Raw genomic sequence first — 18,418 nt, forward strand, 5'->3', positions numbered from 1 at the left:
AAATATCCGTGTGGCACCCTCTTTCCTTTAGACCTTTGCTTACTGAGGTTTACAGTATTTAAAATTTTACCCCTCCCCCTACCTTCTGCCAGCATTCCCTGCACTCCCTCCATAGCACTCACCACTTTGTGAAAAATGATATACAGTCTTGTATCACCTAAGGATGGGGAAATGTGTCACTGGCAATTCCGTTGATGTGCGAACATCCTAGACATTACTTACACAAACATAGATAGTATAGCCTGCTACACACCTAGGCTATATGGTATAACCTGTTGCTCCTAGGCTACAAACCTGTGCAGCATGTTACTGTATTGAATACTGCAGGCAACTGTAATACAATGGTAAGTGTTTGTATATCTAAACATAGAAAAGGCACAATAAAAAGGATAAAAAGGTACAGTACAAAGGATAAAAAATGGTGCACCTGTATAGGGTACTTAACATGAATGGAGCTTGCAAGACTGAAGTTGCTCTGGGTGAGTCAGTGAGCAAGTGGGGAGTGAATATGAAGGCCTAGGACATTATACTACAGAAGACTTTATAATCACTATACACTTAGGCCACACTAGGTTTACTTTTTTTCTTTTTTCAGCAATGAATTAACCTTAGCTTACTATAACCTTTTTACTTTATGTGAACTTAATTTTTTTAACTTTCTGATTATTTTGTAATAACAGCTTAAAACACATATTGTACAGCTGTCCAAAATTTTTCTTTCTTTATATCCTTATATATAAGTTTTTCTCTATTAAAAATTTTTCCTTCTTTTTAAACTTTTTATTAGAAACTAAGATACATGCACATTAGGCTAGGCCTACACAGGGTCTAGATCGTCAATATCATTGTCTTCCATATTCACATCTTGTCCACTGGAAGGTCTTTGGGGCAGTAACACACACGGAGCTGTCATCTCTTATAACAATGCTTTCTTCTGGAATACCTTCTGAAGGACCTGCCTGCGGTTGTTTTATGGTTAACTTTTCTAAAAAATACGTAGAAGGAGTATACCCTAAAATAACGATTAAAAGTATAGTGCACTAAATACTAGGCAATAGGAATTTTTCAGCTCCATTATAATCTTATGAGACCGCCATGGTATATACAGTCCATTGTTGACTGAAAAGTCCTTATGTGGCACATACTGTCTCTTCCTATGTGTGTCTTTGTTGTCTTTATCCCTACCCTACTAGGATGTAGGCTCCATTTAGGCAGAATTTTTTATCTATTTTGTTCACTGCTATTTTCTCATCATTTAGAACAATGCCTGACTCATAGAAGATGCTCAGTAAGAATTCATGGAATTAATGAATGTTAGCTTTAGCCTATTTAACACTGTGCCTCAGCCAGCTATAAACTGTTATTTGTACATGCTCATAGAAGCCTAGAGGTTATGTGTGTGTATGTATTTATGTATACATCTATGTGTGTATAAAAGTAAATTAAGGCAGTCTTTGATTCTTATTGTAAGAGACTGTTGTGTGTATTATTCTTTCTGTTTAAAAAATGTAACTGTGTAGCGACAGTCTTTTGTGGGTGTCTATTTTCACTGCCTAATTTCACTTCAAAAAATAGCCCCATTTCTCATCCCTCAGATATGAATGCTTTAAATAGTCACATATTTTTAGTAGAAAAAGAAGTCCCAGATTAGTTCATATTTCTAACTTATACCAGGTTTCCTTGTTTTATTACAAATCAAAAATATGCAAATAAACTATATTTGTTGAGCAAATCAAACTGAAGTTTAACACTGTTGTTTACTATGACTCGTTTGAGTGTAGGTGTCCTTTATGTTGTTGTTTTACAACAGTGTTTGCTTACAGGAGGCCCTTCTCTTAGCCAGTATGTTTGAAACTGAACTACTGATATATTTTTGTTCTTTTTTTGCCAGTAGAACTGTTGGATATTCAAATCTTAAGGTTGCTGATTTGCCTCATATCTCTTCATTGTTTTCCACGTTGGTCCATTGGTGTGGGATATATGAGGTCTGTTTTCTTTCTGGGGAAAAGCCCTGGAGACTGTATACATTGAGGAGCAGACATTGTCTGTACAATGAATGGAGTAATAAGCTACTGTTGTTTATTCTTCTGTAATATAATTGGTTGAATTCAGACAATAGTGTAGCATCTGTTGTTATACTATGCAGGGAAATGTCAAAACAGAAAGCAAGCAGACAGGTGGATTAAAGGGAGAGGAGGAGGGAAAACCAAGAAATATCACATTCAGTTTTGATTTAAAGTAGGTGAAAAGGAATAATCATGACAAAAATGATAGCACCAAAAACTGTCATATGTTGATCACTGTATTACGTATAGCATGAGGATCAGTGCTCAGCAATTGTCACTGAGTGCTGACCAAGTGTCAGCATTTGCTAAGTGGCATCAGGGACAGGGCCAAGATGGCCGATTAAAAGCAGAGGCTCCCATCAGAAAGAACCATAATTAGCGTGTGAATCCTGCACCAGCAACCAACGTATTCAGGTTCTCTCATCAGAACTGACTAGGCAGCTGGCGTTATCCACGGAGAGGAAGGAAGAGCAGTGTGGTGTGGCGGCCCACCTAAAAACATTCTGCATCTTATAGAAGGATGCTGTGAAGAAGATGTTATTGGCTCTGTTTCTATGAGGAAACTGAAATTCATAAAGACTGTGATTTGCCTAATTCCCAGGATTTGAATGCATGTCTGTCATACCCCAAAACCTATATTTCTAACCATAACATTGCATTTAATTAAAAATTTTTAAACTGCACTGTCAGAAGTCAGAATACTGACTTTAAGGGGAAGTAGTTCCCAGGAAAGGGTATGCTTCTGAGATACTTGATCAGCATTCTGGTTTTACAGATATGTTGACTTTGAAACTTTATCAAGTTGTACACTTAAGATTTGTGCACTTTTTCATATGTATGGTATACTTTAATAAAAACTTTAAAACAATTATAAAATACATGACTTTGAACAGAAAGGATAAAGCTTTATTCAATACAACACTGACTCAAATTTTGAAAAAAGTTTCAAATATACTTATATAAAATATGCCTGAAAAATTAAGGAAGAGTATCTGGGTGATGAAAAAGTTTTGGAAATAAATAGTAGTGATGGTTATACAACATTGTGAATTTATTTAATGCCACTGAATTGTACACTTAACAATGGTTAAAATATTTTAAAAATTAGTGGATATGAACAATCTTGGTGATGGCTATCTTGATGGTGAATCTACAGATTAGTTTTAATGTTTTTCTTTTAATCTAGTTTTGCAATGAATTTATATTATTTTTGTAATTGGGAAAAATGTTTTATAATCTCAAAGATATGCTTGTAAAGAACCACCATTGTGGCTGGGCACAGTGGTTCACACCTGTAATCACAGCACTTTGGGAGGCCTAGGCGGATGCATCACTTGAGATCAGGAATTTGAGACCAGCCTGGCCAGCATGGCAAAACCCCATCACTACTAAAAATACAAAAATTAGCCAGGTGTGGTGGCATGCACCTGTAATCCCAGCTACTCGGGAGGCTGAGGTGGGAGAATCGCTTGAACCTGGGAGATGGAGGTTGCAGAGAGCCGAGATAAACTCCAGCCTAGGTGACAGAGCGAGACTCCATCTCAAAAAAAAAAAAAGAAAAAAAAAGAACCACCACTGTTAACTGAGAAATAGATGATCCCATTAACAGTTTAGAAAATGTATATGACTCTAATCCACAGAGGTTTATGCTTAAAAGCAACTTACGGTTTCCCTTTAAGGGGCACATGTGGAAAATTAATCTGAACAGTTAATGCAAGGTGGAGTCATACCTCAGAGAAAGGAGAAGTAAGATGTTTAATTCTTAGTTACTGGAAGTAGAGGTTATGAGATTCACATTCTTTTAGCATTTATTGAACACCTACTATGTACCTATAATCATACTAAGCACTTTCACATACATTATTTCAGTTAGCATGTCAGTTTATCCCTTCCCTTCCAAGTGCATACTGAGCATCTACTTTGTACTGTGCACTATATTTGGAATAAGAAGTAATACATGCTCCCATGCCATTATGGAGCTTGCAGGCTAGTAAGAAGGCCAGGCATTAAATAAATAATTATGGTACTATATAGTGAATGCTGTAATTGGCATATCAACTAGCATTTTATTTTGATATACACAGGTTAATGCATTCATTTGGTTACTAATATATGATAATGTTACTAAAATAGTTTAATATTTGGAAATATTCGGCTGAACCTCATTGCTGTCACAGAACACCAATATCAGGTAAACTGCCACTCATGCTGTCAGAAAAAAGGGCAAAAGTGACTGGAAAAAAAGCAAAAATAGATTTTTAACTATATTTCTTTTGTCTCCATTTCTGGACATCAATTTCCCCACATAAAAAATGAGAGTATTGGGCTGTTTGACAAATGCAGCCCCTTCCAGATCTGATATTCTGTGTAGATCTCTTCCTTATAAGAAAAGCAACTATCACTGAAGCCTATTATGTGTCAGATGCCATACTGAAAATTTTTTATATATTGCCTATATAATTCCCATCTCTCTAATCCCCTATAAGGTAGGTGGTTATTCAGCGCCTCCAGAAGGAAAACAACCTCAGTCATAGGCGAGACTAGCTTTTTCTATACATTGCAGACATTTTGAATGATTTGAAAAAAAGACTTCAGTATTAGAGCCAACCAAATTCACCTGCATGACACAAATTACCTAATTTCTTATCCATACTTGTGTCTGAGCCAAGTTTTTCTGTTGGTTATTTTAAACATTTTTTAACAGATAATTTGCATAGGTCAAAATAGAAAGCCATATATGCAGAAAACACCAGCTGCCACCTCTTCCACCTTGTTGCCCTTAACTTCTGTAGGGTACCATTTTTGTTCTTTTTATTTGTGTAAGTTTATTACCTCCAAAGAACCAGCTTATTTATTAGCTGACTAGTTATATATTTCTTGTTTTCCTAAATTATTTATTTATACTTTTATTATCAGCTTTCCTTCCACTTATTTTATTGGGTTTTTTTTTTCACTAGTTTTTAAATTTTTTTTGTTCCCAGACACTGATAATTCACTAGCTTTTAAAATCTAATTCTTAATTCACTTATTTTTATTCTTTAATTTATAATGGCATAAGAATGTTAAGGCTATGAATTTCCTCAGAGTACTGCTTTAGATGAATTTCATGTATTCTAGCATGAAGTATTTCTCAGAGTTCTAGACAAAAAAGGTTTTAGTGATTTTTATAGATTCCAGTGTTATTAGGGACCTCAGAGACAATCTCCTAATGGAATGTCACAAATGTGAAACAATGTAATACTAAAACCTGGATTCAAGCCCACGCTAGCCATGAGGCCTTCCAGCAGTTTACTTCACCTGCTTAAGTCAAATGAAGGGTTTGATCCATCTGTAGGTCCAGAAATCAATGACTAAGATTTGGCCAAATCCCATAGCGAGTTAGTGGCAAAGCCAGAACTAGGACTGTGGTCTTCTTCTACCAATAAACCTGATATTTGAGGTTCTTTCCATGTTTTAAAACTTTTCTTTTATTGTGGCAAAATATATATACACTAACTTGCCATTCTTAAGTATACAATTCAGTGGCATTAATTGTATTCACAATATTATCCAACCACCACCACTATTTCCAAAATGTTTTCACCCCCCCAAACAGAATTTCCCCATTCCATTTTGACATAAACATAATAATCCAGTATTCTACAAACTCTGCAGTTACGTCTACTTGAAAAATGTATTTCTCATATAAATATATTTCTGTGTGTGTCTTTTCTGAATGCATCTAATAGCTTTAATTCATACCCTAGAAAGGTATCAATTGGGTATTTGATATGAATGTCTTTGATCACAAATATCTGAGCCCTTCAGTTAAAAAAAAAGCTTTTTCTGTGTAGTTTCCTATATATTTAATAATATGTGTCATTAAGGTGGAATTTATTTTAATTACTTGCCTATTGGGCTAATATTAAGAAAATGAAAAATACATGATTCTATTTTTCAAGCATTAGGCTTGGCTAATAAATGGGGCAGTGACTTTTCTATGAATTTCTAGAAAGCAGCAGCTTTTTTTCTGGTCTCTTCCTCCCCACTCTCCATAATCCAGTCCTTCCCACATTTTAACACCTGGTTTTTGCTCTCCCTAGGCCATCCGGCTGTCCTTAGAGCAAGCCCTGCCTCCTGAGCCAAAGGAAGAAAATGCTGAGCCTGTGAGCAAACTGCGGATCCGGACCCCCAGTGGCGAGTTCTTGGAGCGGCGTTTCCTGGCCAGCAGCAAGCTCCAGATTGTCTTTGATTTTGTAGCTTCCAAAGGATTTCCATGGGATGAGTACAAGTTACTGAGCACCTTTCCTAGGAGAGATGTAAGTTCCCATACCTATCGCAGGAAGTATATCCCGGTGGGAGGTGTGCCATCATTAAAGCTGAACAAAGTAGTTCAAGAAAAGTCCTATGGTGCAGGCAACTGCCAGACATCCAGAAGCCCTTCTTTGTTCTGCACACCACTCTGTCCTTAGCCTTTGGAGAAAGTATGGCTTCCCAGGCCAGCAGACATGTGTACCCAGTAGCCTATGTAAGAAATTAGGTACAGATCTTCCTTCCTACCTGTTTTCCCTATTCCATCATTCCAGTCTTTGCCAAGGTCTCATCTGTATTCCTCAAATGAGATATATTCTGTAGACCTCAGAATATACCTGAGAATTGTATGTTTAACAGCTTAACAGTTAGATATCAGGGTCAACGAATATAGGTTCACTAAGAATGACTCATGCAAGACAAAGAGTATTTTGTGATTTGATAGTCTTACTATACCCTGGGAAGTTACAGAGGGTGACCTGTATTCACTGTGTGCTTGCATTACAGCACAATATTTGATAGTCTGTCATAGTATTCTGGGGCAAAGTAGAGAGATACAGATGTGTTAGATTCATTGCTGATTAAATGGGTCCGTCCAAAAAATGTTAACCATCATTTCCTTGTAGGGAACCAAGAGAGTCTGTATTTAATCTTTTATTACTTACCATATTTATTAGCAACCTACATGAAGACTTTATCAGATTTATAGGTTATGAAAAATAAGATTCAAGAAAATCTTAAAATACTGAAACTTACACAAAATGAAGCTGCAGAAATTTTACAGAAACGTGTAGAAATAGATTCCTTTAGTAGAGGTTATGGTTGAATTAAGCTGAATACACGTTAATAACATGTTGTGGCTGCCAACAAAAAAGCTAGCTCCTGTTTTAGAGGTGTAGTCCCAACCAGAGGTTAACTTAAGGGTCCTGTTTAACTCTGCACTAAGATAAACTACCCCTGGGTAACGGGTGCACCAAAATCTCACAAATCACCACTGAAGAACTTACTCATGTAAGCAAATACCACCTGTTCCCCAAAAACCTATGGAAATAAAAAATTTTAAAAAAAAACTACCCCTGAAATAGTCTTTAGGCTTCATGCTGAAAAACGAAGCCTGAAGAAATAGGAGCATGTCTGGAGCAGGGCTGGTAGGAAGGTGAGGGAGCTGCAAATCGTGTCATTTAAGGAACATTACCTCTAAAGAAGGAAGGACCATGGGAGATGTGATTGTTGTCTTCAGCTACTTGAAGGCATGCCTTGTAAAAGAGGGATCTGATTTTTTGAGGCTCCAGGGGCAGAACTGGGACCAATGAGTTGAAAGTTACATGAGACAAATTTGGCATAGTGTAACAAAGCATTTTCTAAGAAGGGAATATGTTGTGTCGTGAAGTGTTAATTTTCCTATCATTGGAGATTACCAAGTACTACTCTTTTCAGCAATAACAGATATATATGGAGAGGGATTCATCCCAGGTATGCCTGCTTGATATGGGATGGGACTTAGACTTGCTTCGCTCTAAAATATACAGTAAATGTTCTGTGATTCCATTATGATCTAGGCATAGTAACCTAGCATACAAAAACCAAGAATTTCATTAAGGTACATCTGAGTCTCTCACATTGGCTGTCAGTTTTGCAGGATAGAGAGAGAAACTAGTAATATCCCCTCTGGGTGGAATGAGGATCTTGCCACTTATTTCTAAGCCCAGGAGACTGTAGTGGAGCCCAGGTGCTGACTATTGTTCCTTTTTTCACTGGCCCTGCCTCCTGCTCCAAGGTCATTCCCTTTATTTGTATATAAGGCACACAAACATGCACAAGGGAACACAGGCCTGCATATGTTCTTACCACACAGCCAAGTATGAAAACTACCTTAACTTCTGTCACTGAAGTTGAACTCGCAGTGTGTGAACATTTAACAAAGAACCGTTATCAAAGGGTTCAAGATCAGCCTGGTTCTCATACTTTATGTTCTGTGATGAAAATCTCACCTCAGAGAATTTAAAAAACTTAGGAGCTAAGTTTGCCCTTCCCAGCCCTTAGTTTTAAGTCACTCCCTTTCTGAATGGGTCTCATCTTTAAAAATGGAAGTACTGGAAGAAATAGACTTTCTGCATTTTAAAATTAAACTTTTTCTTTCAAATTAATTTTTAAAGCTTATTACTGACAGGGATGGGGTGAAAATATCTTAAAAGGAGCTAGCCTTTTTGATCACTATTAAGAACTTCTTTCCACAGGGTGAAACTCTGAACTGTGGAAAGTTGCTGTTGAAAGGAAACTGGGGAGATGTGACGTGAAATGCAGAGTGTTCTTGGGCCTGTGACTATCGCCCTGCAGTTGCCAGCATAGTGCTTCATACATAAGCATCAGTAACTGTTGTTGAATGTTAATAACCTCGGACTCCCCTAATCTCTGGTTCCAGAATGAACAGAGAGGCTGGTCCAAATGAGAACAGATGCTCTAGGCCCACCCAGATTCCAGACTTAAACTAAGAAAGCCCACCCAAGACTCTTTAGGCCTCCTAGAGCCAGGGGTGGGGTGAGAGTTAAAGGCCCTTCATTCTTCTCTGAATTCTCTTTCAAGTCAAATGACTAGTGTTTTTGCAAGGCTATTCTGTAACAGCCATCTGTGTGTCCTAGGATTAGGATCTAATTTGTAAAAGTCATCTTAAATTACAGCCAAACTAAAGACTGTTAAAAAGCACATCTTAAGGCCTTGCCTTTTTAATAACAAATAATATAAGCCTTAACTCTAGGAGTCTTAATTGTGTCTTCAGCCTTTTCTCCACAAAGCAGAGACTGGTTTCTCAGCAGAGGAACCAGTTAAGTGTTCTTCTGTACCTCCCATACCTGCCACCCGCCCCCAACCAAAACAATACTTCATGTTAAGATTTCTCAGCCGTCTAACCATTTACTAAATGTCTGCTGAGCATACTTCCCTGAACTGAACACTGTTGGACAACCAAAGTAGCCTCAGACATAGGCCTTCCCCAGAAACGCTGATTCAAGTTGTGGAAGCAATGAGTTACTTGGTTTTGGGGGGGCTGTGTGTGTGTGTGTGTTCCCCAATTTTGTTAATAACAGTTACCAAGAGAAGGAGTAGTATTTATTTCCAGAGCTCTACCTCTTGGACATGTTAGAGCTGTGTGAACATCAGTGGTCCAATTTGTCTTACTTGGGCATTGCCTTGGAAATGAGGTAGTTGAGTCCTAAAAGCTGTATAATGACACTCACCCTACTACTACTCCTATAGGCCAACTCCTGTCTCTGAGTTAGAGTAAGGGACTGCTGCCAGCTCCCCCAGCTCCCCTCCAGACCTACAGTAGCCCAGACATAGGCCCTTCCCAGAAAAGCTGATTATCACTCATGCCACTCGGTAAGAGGTTGTCAGTATCCCCCAGCCTTCCTCTTCTGTGCCACTTCCTTATCTTCCCTTTTCTCTCCTCCTTCCTTTTCTACCCCTTCCCTTTTTTCCAATCCTATTTTACCTGTCTTATCTTCTCCCCCATCTTTCCATTCTTCCCTTCTCCTTATTTCTTTATCCCACAACTCTTCTTTCTGCCTCTCCTTTTTCTATTTTTTGCCTACCCATATCCACATCCCTCAGAGGAGCTCTATCTACGATTGGAAAGTGAGATCTTTCAATTTATAAAATGACTGGAAAGCACTAGGAGAGGAGGATGAGGAATGGCAGGTGAGCTCTAAGAGTCTACTGACAGCCCATGTGTATTGCCACTGATATAATCACACAGCCCCCATTCTAGCCTAGAGAACATGCCTTTTTCTAGATCTATAGATATGAATCCCCAAATAGACAGACATGCATTCAGGAATAAACTGTTTTCTTATATTATCTAAAACAAAATAATGAGGGAATTTATATTTTGCCCCAGCTTTCTAGGTTTTTTTCTCTGTAACTATAACTCGTAATTTTTGTTTCTCCCTCTAAGACTTAAATGAACAAGAGAATGAGTGTAAACAAGCTCCAGCAGGGTTTTTCTAGAGTAGACCTTCAGTAAAGTTTTGTTTAAATGTACTGGGGGAAAAGCCTTTCAAATTTGAGGTATACAAATTCCTTTCTCTGTCACCCATCCACTTTTATTATGCTAAGCACCAAACTAAACACTACAAACACAGTGAAGAAAAATAATGGCATAGATCTAACCCTTGTAGAATTTACAGTCTGAATCCAGAAGCTACAGCTAGATGAAGTTTGACTTGACTTCATCCATAACACGTGAATACTATTTGCCACCATAAGGAGATAGAAGAAATTTAATTCGCATTTAATTCATATATTTGTTCTCTCATTATAGCAAAACATTTGCTGTGCAACCTCTCTGTTTCAGCCTTCATACCAGATGCTGGTGATACAGAAAATTAAAAAAAAAATTGTTGCTGACCTTGAAGAGTTCACATTATAGTAAAAACACACATCTAAAGCAAATTGCATTACAAATTACACCCACAGTTAGAAGGATAAGTAATTTCAGCCAGCAGTGATAAGGGAAAGTATTACAAAGGAAGTGAATTTTACCTGATCCTTGCACAGAGAGATGTTCAGTGAGTGGAAGCAGAATAGCAAAGTCAGAAGTAAATGTTTCAGTGGTAGTTAGTCTTGCATGTGCATCCCACTCCATCATACTGAACACTGGACAACTTACTTGACCCTGCCGAACTTTCATTTCTTCATCTTTGAAAGAGAAATGATAATATCTGAGATGGTCGTGGTAAGAGTTATATAAAGTGAATATAAATTACATATTCATGCACATAAAACAGTATCTGCTATAATAATCCTAAATAGAGAGAGGCAGAAGAGGTGGGAAGGGCTTACAGTTAAAGAAAACATGGCAGCAGTGAATTCTTTCTCCAGAACAATGATGGATATATCAAATTTGAGTTACAAATATCTAGCTGTAACCCAGGCTTAAGAATATATCATTGAAATCTTGCAAATATCTGATATTTGCAAAGGATCTCAGAGATATGAAGGCCAATGCTGCCACATTACTGATGGGAGAATGAAAGCCTAGTAAAATTAAGCACTTAAGTCACTTGAACAATTGTAAAAACAGAGCTGATGGTGACATCCAGGTTTTCTTATGATCATTGCTTTTTGAGATTATTGAGTCCTTTTAAAAAACTTAATAAATTATAGAGTTTCACTTTAAAATTAGAGTCATAGCACTAGAAAAATCAACATTAGAGACCACCTAATAAATGCAATAAATTACAGCTGCAAGCACCAGTATTTTAAAATATTTTGTACTTCAACAACCTTCATATGGTAATACCTCTAATATTGCAGTGGGATTGATTTTCAATTTATATTAGACTTTTATTTTTTTAAAAAACAAGAGCCAGAAGAAAAAACTTTAATGCCACTGAACGACTGTATCTTAAAAGCTTTGTTCTCAAAATAAACCAAGATGAAGCATCTGATGTTAAAGGTCCTACTGCTGAGCTTGTTCCATTCCCCTCAGGTATTTTATATCACTATATCTGGTTATTTGAAAATGTTCAGTATCCCTAAATAATCAAGATTCAGATAAAAAGAACTATGATCATGTAATGGAACACATTAGTATCTAGACGATCGCAATATTAATTTTGCCTCTAAACTTCTCTCAAATCTGTTCTTTTCTTCTCTTTCCCTCTATACCACTGCCCAAGTCGTCATAGCCCAAGTTAAACCTATGGCTTCCTAATTCATCTCCCTGCCTCCGGTGTTGCCTCCCTACATCTATCCTCCCCACTGTCTCTTGAGTTATTTTTTTAAACGACTTTGATGATCTCTCTCTCTCTCTTTCCTGCTTAAAAGCCTCCAGTGGTTCTAATGGCCTAGAGAAAAAGTCCAAACTCCTTACCATGGCATACAAAATCTTCAAAGTTTCACACCATCTCCTTTTCCTGCTCAGTTCTCACTTCTTCTGATTACCTCCTTGCCACATGCATCTCACCATTAAACCACAATAAACTGCTTGACTGAAAGAAGCAAGAGACCTCACTAAGGTACAAAATACATTCACAGAATTATCCCACTCCTCTTCTGTCAGCTTTGGGAGATACCAAGACAGGTGTGGTGTTAGTATCATTCAGCAATGGTGAATATGAGGTCTTGAGGTGAAGTTACTTGCTTGAGAGTGTACATTCAGTTAATTAATGACCACTGAGGACTGCAGCCCACACCTCTTGATTGCCTTATTTTCAAAAGTTATGTTGTAAAGAAAAATGGTCCTGGATTATTCGACAGGACTCCTGAATTTTTAGGTAGAAGTCATTTGGTAAAAACTGTTTACAAAATATTTACCACATTCAAAAAAAAGTAAACAGCAAAAGATTTAAGAGACTAATACAGGTGCTGCTTAAATAGGTCTGTATATGAAACTCTAATCTGACACAGCAGCAACCTAATTAAAGGGAAAAATACTAGCAAGGGCAGTTTATATTTCTTTAGGTTATTCATTTTGTTTAAGAAATTTATTTTCTAAATTGTGAGTTTTAAATTTTTTAAATTTTAATTGCTGGCCGAGTGCTCACGCCTGTAATCCCAACACTTTGGAAGGCTGAGGCAGGCGGATCACTTAAGGTCAGGAGTTCAAGACCAGCCTGGCCAACGTGATGAAACCCTGCCTCTACTAAAAAATACAAAACTTAGGCCAGGCATGGTGGCTCATGCCTGTAATCCCAGCACTTTGGGAAGCCAAGGCAGGTGGATCACGAGGTCAGGAGTTCAAGACCAGCCTGGGCAAGATGGTGAAATCTCGTCTCTACTAAAAATACAAAAAATTAGCCGGGCACGGTGGCAGGCGCCTGTAATCCCAGCTACTCGGGAGGCTGAGGCAGGAGAATCGCTTGAACTCGGACGGTGAAGGTTGCAGTGAGCTGAGATCGCACCACTGCACTCCAGCCTGGTGAGAGAGTGAGACCTTGTCTCAAAAAGAAAAAAAAGAAAAATATTTTCAATGTGTAAATGAAGCTCGGCTTTACATATTTGGAAAGATTTTATCATCTCTGATTCCTTCATTTCACCTTGTAATTCCTATTTCTGGGTCACTGCCAGATGCTGGTAAAATATACGCTTAGTTGTATTCCACACCCGGTTTATCCAATACAGTTTTATTTTGCCAGCCTCTCTGCTTAGTGCCAAGGAATAAGGCATGGTCCCACATTTAAGAATATTTCAGCCTCTCATACAAACAGTCCTCATACTGCAGTTCATGCAGTGGGTCCAAAGAATAGTCAAGCAAAAGGAGCAATAGATCCCTGCTGGCGTGGGTAACCAAGAGAAGTTGTGTAAAAGACATAGCAGTTGAACAAAACTGAGGTAGATAGGATATTTTGGTAGGTTGCTAAGAGGAATACATTCTCCAGCAGCGAGGACAGCTTGAGGTAAAAGGGCTAATGTTGAAAAGCACAAAGCCATGATCAGACTGGCTGAAACGAGGGGGCTTTGTCTAACAAAGTCCTGAGAAAAGGCTGAAGGAGGTTTGGGGATAGGATATATAAAACCTGGAATACCAGGAGAAGGAGCTTGGCTTTATTCCAGGTAAAATTTATGGAGTAACAGAATGATATAGTCATCCATTATTATCATCACAGTAAGAATAATAACACATACATTATTCCATAATTTACAGATTTACATTACCTGGCACACAGCAGGTGCTCAATACATGTCAGTCCTTTGATCTCTTTCTGCTGGCATTATCTCATTGCTCTCATCCAGTCTTGTGGCAATAAATGTAATATACACAGTTACAACTCACAAATATATATATATCCAGTCTAAATTCTCTCTTCAACTCCAAACATTTCTACGTACAGCTGTCTTACTCAGTATCTCTACTTTGCATCCAGTAGGCGTCTCACATGAAACATAGTCAAAACTGAATTCCTGATTCCTACTCTCCCCCAAAACCTGCTCCTCCCATAGTCTTCCTTATCTGATTAAATGGCAGCTTCATTCTTTTTGTTCAGGCAAGAAACCTTAAGAGTTATCCTTGACTCCTCTTTCTCTCCTTTCTCCATCCAATTCATAGCAAAGTCTGTTGGTTTTCCTTTCAAAGTATACCCAGAATCTACTTCTCAGTACCTCTACAACTGAACCCTAGTCCAAGCCACTATAATCTGTTATCCAAATTATTGTAATGATGTCCTACTGGCCTCTGTCTCCATCTATGATTCCCTTCAATCTTGTTTTCAAAAAGACAGTGATTTTTTTTAATGAGGCAAATTATGTCACTTCTCTTTTCGAACCCTGTAATAGCTCCCCATCAGTTCAGAATGAAAGGCCTTTATTGATCTTACTTGCTGGCATTTCTCTGACCCCTCTCCCACTCAGTCATTTCCATTTACCTTGGCATCTTTGCTATTTGTACAACACCATGAAACATGTTCCTACTTCAGGGCCTTGCATTTGCACTTTCTTCTACTGAAATAGTCTTCCTCTAGATAGTGCTTATGCCCTCACTTCCTTCAGGTATCTGCTCAAATACTGCCTTTTTTGAGGCTTTTGCCGACCAACCCATATAAAGTAATAGTCTTCCTTCCCTCCCCTCTCTGCCCTATCTTCCCCACCCTGCCAGACTGACAACCCCTATTTCTCTTATCCTGCTCTCTTTTTCTCCACTGAACTGTTCACTATCTGACATAATAGGTATATAGTTGTTTATTGTCTCCCTGCTACTAGAATAAAAGCTCTTAGAGGGCAAGAACTTTATTTGTTAACTAATACATTCCTGGCACCTAGGTCAGTACCTGAAATCTAACTGATGCTCAGTAAATACCTGTTGAATGAATGAATGAATGAATGATGCAAATGAACAAACAGCCTGTGAAATAATAATAATGCTGTCTTCTATTTATTGAGTTCCCCTTATATGTTCCCATTATATGTTAAAGTGCTAGGCACTTTACAGGTATCATGTAATTGAATTCTTACAACAACCCTATGAGATTGGGGGTATCCTTGCTTTATGGTTAAGAAATCAAAAGCTCAAAGAAGCAGATTTCAAACTCATGTCCAAAACCTTTTATACCAGACAGATATTATCTCCATTTTATAGCTTCAAAACTGAAACTGTAAATTAAGTGTTTTAACCAAGATCACATAGCCAAGCAGTGGCAGAGCTGGCACTTAAATGTGACCGTAGTGATTCTTTCTGTTATATCTCACTAGTAACCTGGAAAGATGAATTGACGTGGAATAAAGACTGAAGCCATAAGAATAATTAAGGATGTTGTAGTCTTTAAAATGAGATGATAGAAATACCACCAGGCAGGGGAGGATTGGAGAGATGGTTGGATGTAAAGGTTACCAATGCCTAGACTAAGTATTTAGTAAATGGCCCATAGATTCTCCTGTCCTCTCTATACTTGGAGTCAGACAGATCTTTGTTCTAATACTGGCACTTCCACCTGTTAGCTGAGGTGCTCTGAGTACATCATTTCTCTTTTCTGTATTTCAGCTACTTCATCTTTCAAGTGAGGATAATGTCATGTGTCCTCACAGATAAATTGTGATGATAAGATCAAAAGTGATAATGAAAATACTTGGTAACTGGCAGAGGGCCATGCCATTTGAGTTGGTAATGGCTACACTTCTTTAATCCATGTCCCAAAAGTCACTACTTTTGACCTGTCTCTAGCCTTTTAAAAAATAAGTTTTTAGACACATTCTTCATTCTTAATATGACAGTGACTTGCACTTTGCCAGTTGCATTATAACAGACTCTTCCTTGGAAGAAAATCCACTCTTTATTGCAGTCCCCTTAGTAAAATGCAGTAAAAATGTGCTCTGAGCCTTGGCAATCATGACAGGGAGACAGCATGATGATATAATACAAAGAACCAACTATTAGGGGGGCCTTGGACAAGTCACATAACCACACTAAACTGGTTCTTTTACCTGCAAAAGGCAGATAATAATAACCACCTTTGTGCTGGTTAGAAGAATTAAGTGAAGGCCAGGTGCAGTGGCTCATTCCTATAATCTCAACTCTTTGGGAGGCCAAGGCAGGAGAATCGCTTGGGCCCAGGAGTTCAAGACCAGCCTGGGCAACAGAGAGAGGCCACCCCATCTCTATAAAAAATGAAAATTTAAAAATAAAGAATTGGCCGGGCGCGGTGGCTCAAGCCTGTAATCCCAGCACTTTGGGAGGCCGAGACGGGCGGATCACGAGGTCAGGAGATCGAGACCATCCTGGCGAACCCGGTGAAACCCCGTGTCTACTAAAAAATACAAAAAACTAGCCAGGCGAGGTGGCGGGCGCCTGTAGTCCCAGCTACTCAGGAGGCTGAGGCAGGAGAATGGCGTAAACGCGGGAGGCGGATCTTGCAGTGAGCTGAGATCCGGCCACTGCACTCCAGCCTGGGCGACAGAGCAAGACTCCGCCTCAAAAAATAATAATAATAAAAATAAAGAATTAAGTGAGGTAATGTGAGGACACAGACATGGCACATGGTGCATTCAAGACATGTGAAGCCTTAAGATATGTAGACCTTGTGCTGGGAAAGAATAGCACAGCTCACCAACTAGACATACCCCTGAGTGTATAGGATGACACCACACCATCTCACTTTCACTCCTACTTTCCTAAGGAAGCATATTCTCTCTTCTCTCCACATTACTTTTTCCACAAAGCAAAATCCTTTCAGCTAGGGTTACATGGAAATGTGACCAAACATCCAAGAAGTTTTCAGTGACTTTTGTTGGTAGAATTTTCTGCCTAGTTTTAAGAACAGTTGGGCCTGAGCCTTCCAAGAGGTGGTAGATCTCCGATGTGAAAGTTTTCTTTGAAATTTTTATGGCTGATTTCAGGACCTCTTCAGTTGTTACAGCCTTTTCCAGCTTTCAGTCAGAGGAATTAACAATTATTAATGTTCTGTTCCATGCCAGACCTTGTGCAGACATTTCAGAAAGTATTCTCTCATTTAATTTTCATTCAACCCTAAAGCATAGATAGTAGTCCTATTTTACAGGTTAGACAACTGGGGTTAAGAGATGTTAAGTGATATTTCCAGCACCACACACATAGTAACTGATATAATTGGGATTCTAACCTCCAAAGTCTATGCTCTTTACCCTAAACAAAGCATTTTCATATAATGTGTTGGGGGTCCCCCAAGACTATCTCTACATTCAGTGATTTCCTAGGAAGACTCACAGGACTCAGCATATAATCACACTTGTGGTTATGAGTTGTTACAGCAAAAGGTTACAAAGCAAAACCATCAAAGAGAAAAGGTACATGGGCAAAGTCCAGGGGAAACCAGGCACAACCTTCCAAGGGTCCTCTCTCGATGGAATCATAGAGGACAGGCTTAATTACCCCCAGCAATGATTTGAGACAACACATATGAAATGTTGCCAACCAAGGAAACTTATAGGGACTCTGTGCCCAGGGTTTTTATTGGGGGCTGACCACATAGGTACACTCTGCCAGACATATACCAAAATGCCAGACTCCCAGAAGGAAAGCAAGTGTTCCTCATAAACTATGTTTGCACAAACAGTTTAGGCATAATGAGCCACTCTTATCAGTTCTGGGAATAATGGTAACCCTTCTCAAACCCAAGTTTCTAGTTGCCAACCTTGTAAGCAGACCTTTCAAACACTAGCAGTCCTGCTGTGTTAAGCCTTCTCTGAACATATAACTTTGTTTTCTAAGATATTTATGTCTCAAATTCACTTCTGGAGTTTACTGCTAGATATGTAAGGGGACCTCTGTAAACAGGGAAACTTCCCACCTTCTCTTGGAACATAACTTAGTCCGGTAGCAAAGGGTATAAAAGTAGTCTCAGAAGAATCCTAACAAGCACCAATTAACCTGTATTTTCAAAGGAGATTTTCAAGACATCATGAGGGACGATCCCTAGAAATAGCCATCACCTAGTTTGTCGAGTATCAGCGTGTTCAATGCAGATTTGCCCCAAATTCTATAATGGTCTGCTCTGAACCCCTATCGTCCTTGAGCCTACAGCCACTTTCCCTGCCTAGGGAGAATACTTTCTTCAAATTGGCTACTTTGAAAAGGGGAGGAGCTGTTGATATTTATT

The 18,418-nt window shown here is 38.6% G+C and overlaps 1 protein-coding gene across 4 annotated transcripts in view; it reads left to right on the forward strand.

The window, feature by feature from the left end:
• FAF1 (Fas associated factor 1) overlaps positions 1-18,418 on the forward strand; it is a 534,320-nt gene that overhangs the window by 493,708 nt on the left and 22,194 nt on the right. For all 4 annotated transcript variants that reach the window (XM_033226429.1, XM_033226430.1, XM_033226428.1 and 1 more), the window contains one exon: positions 6,149-6,364. In XM_033226429.1, the coding sequence (XP_033082320.1) occupies positions 6,149-6,364 (216 nt within the window). The remainder of the gene's footprint in view (positions 1-6,148; positions 6,365-18,418) is intronic.

Source organism: Trachypithecus francoisi, unplaced genomic scaffold, assembly GCF_009764315.1.
Source record: "Trachypithecus francoisi isolate TF-2019V2 unplaced genomic scaffold, Tfra_2.0 Lachesis_group12, whole genome shotgun sequence".
In the NCBI taxonomy this organism is placed as follows: Eukaryota; Metazoa; Chordata; class Mammalia; order Primates; family Cercopithecidae; genus Trachypithecus; species Trachypithecus francoisi.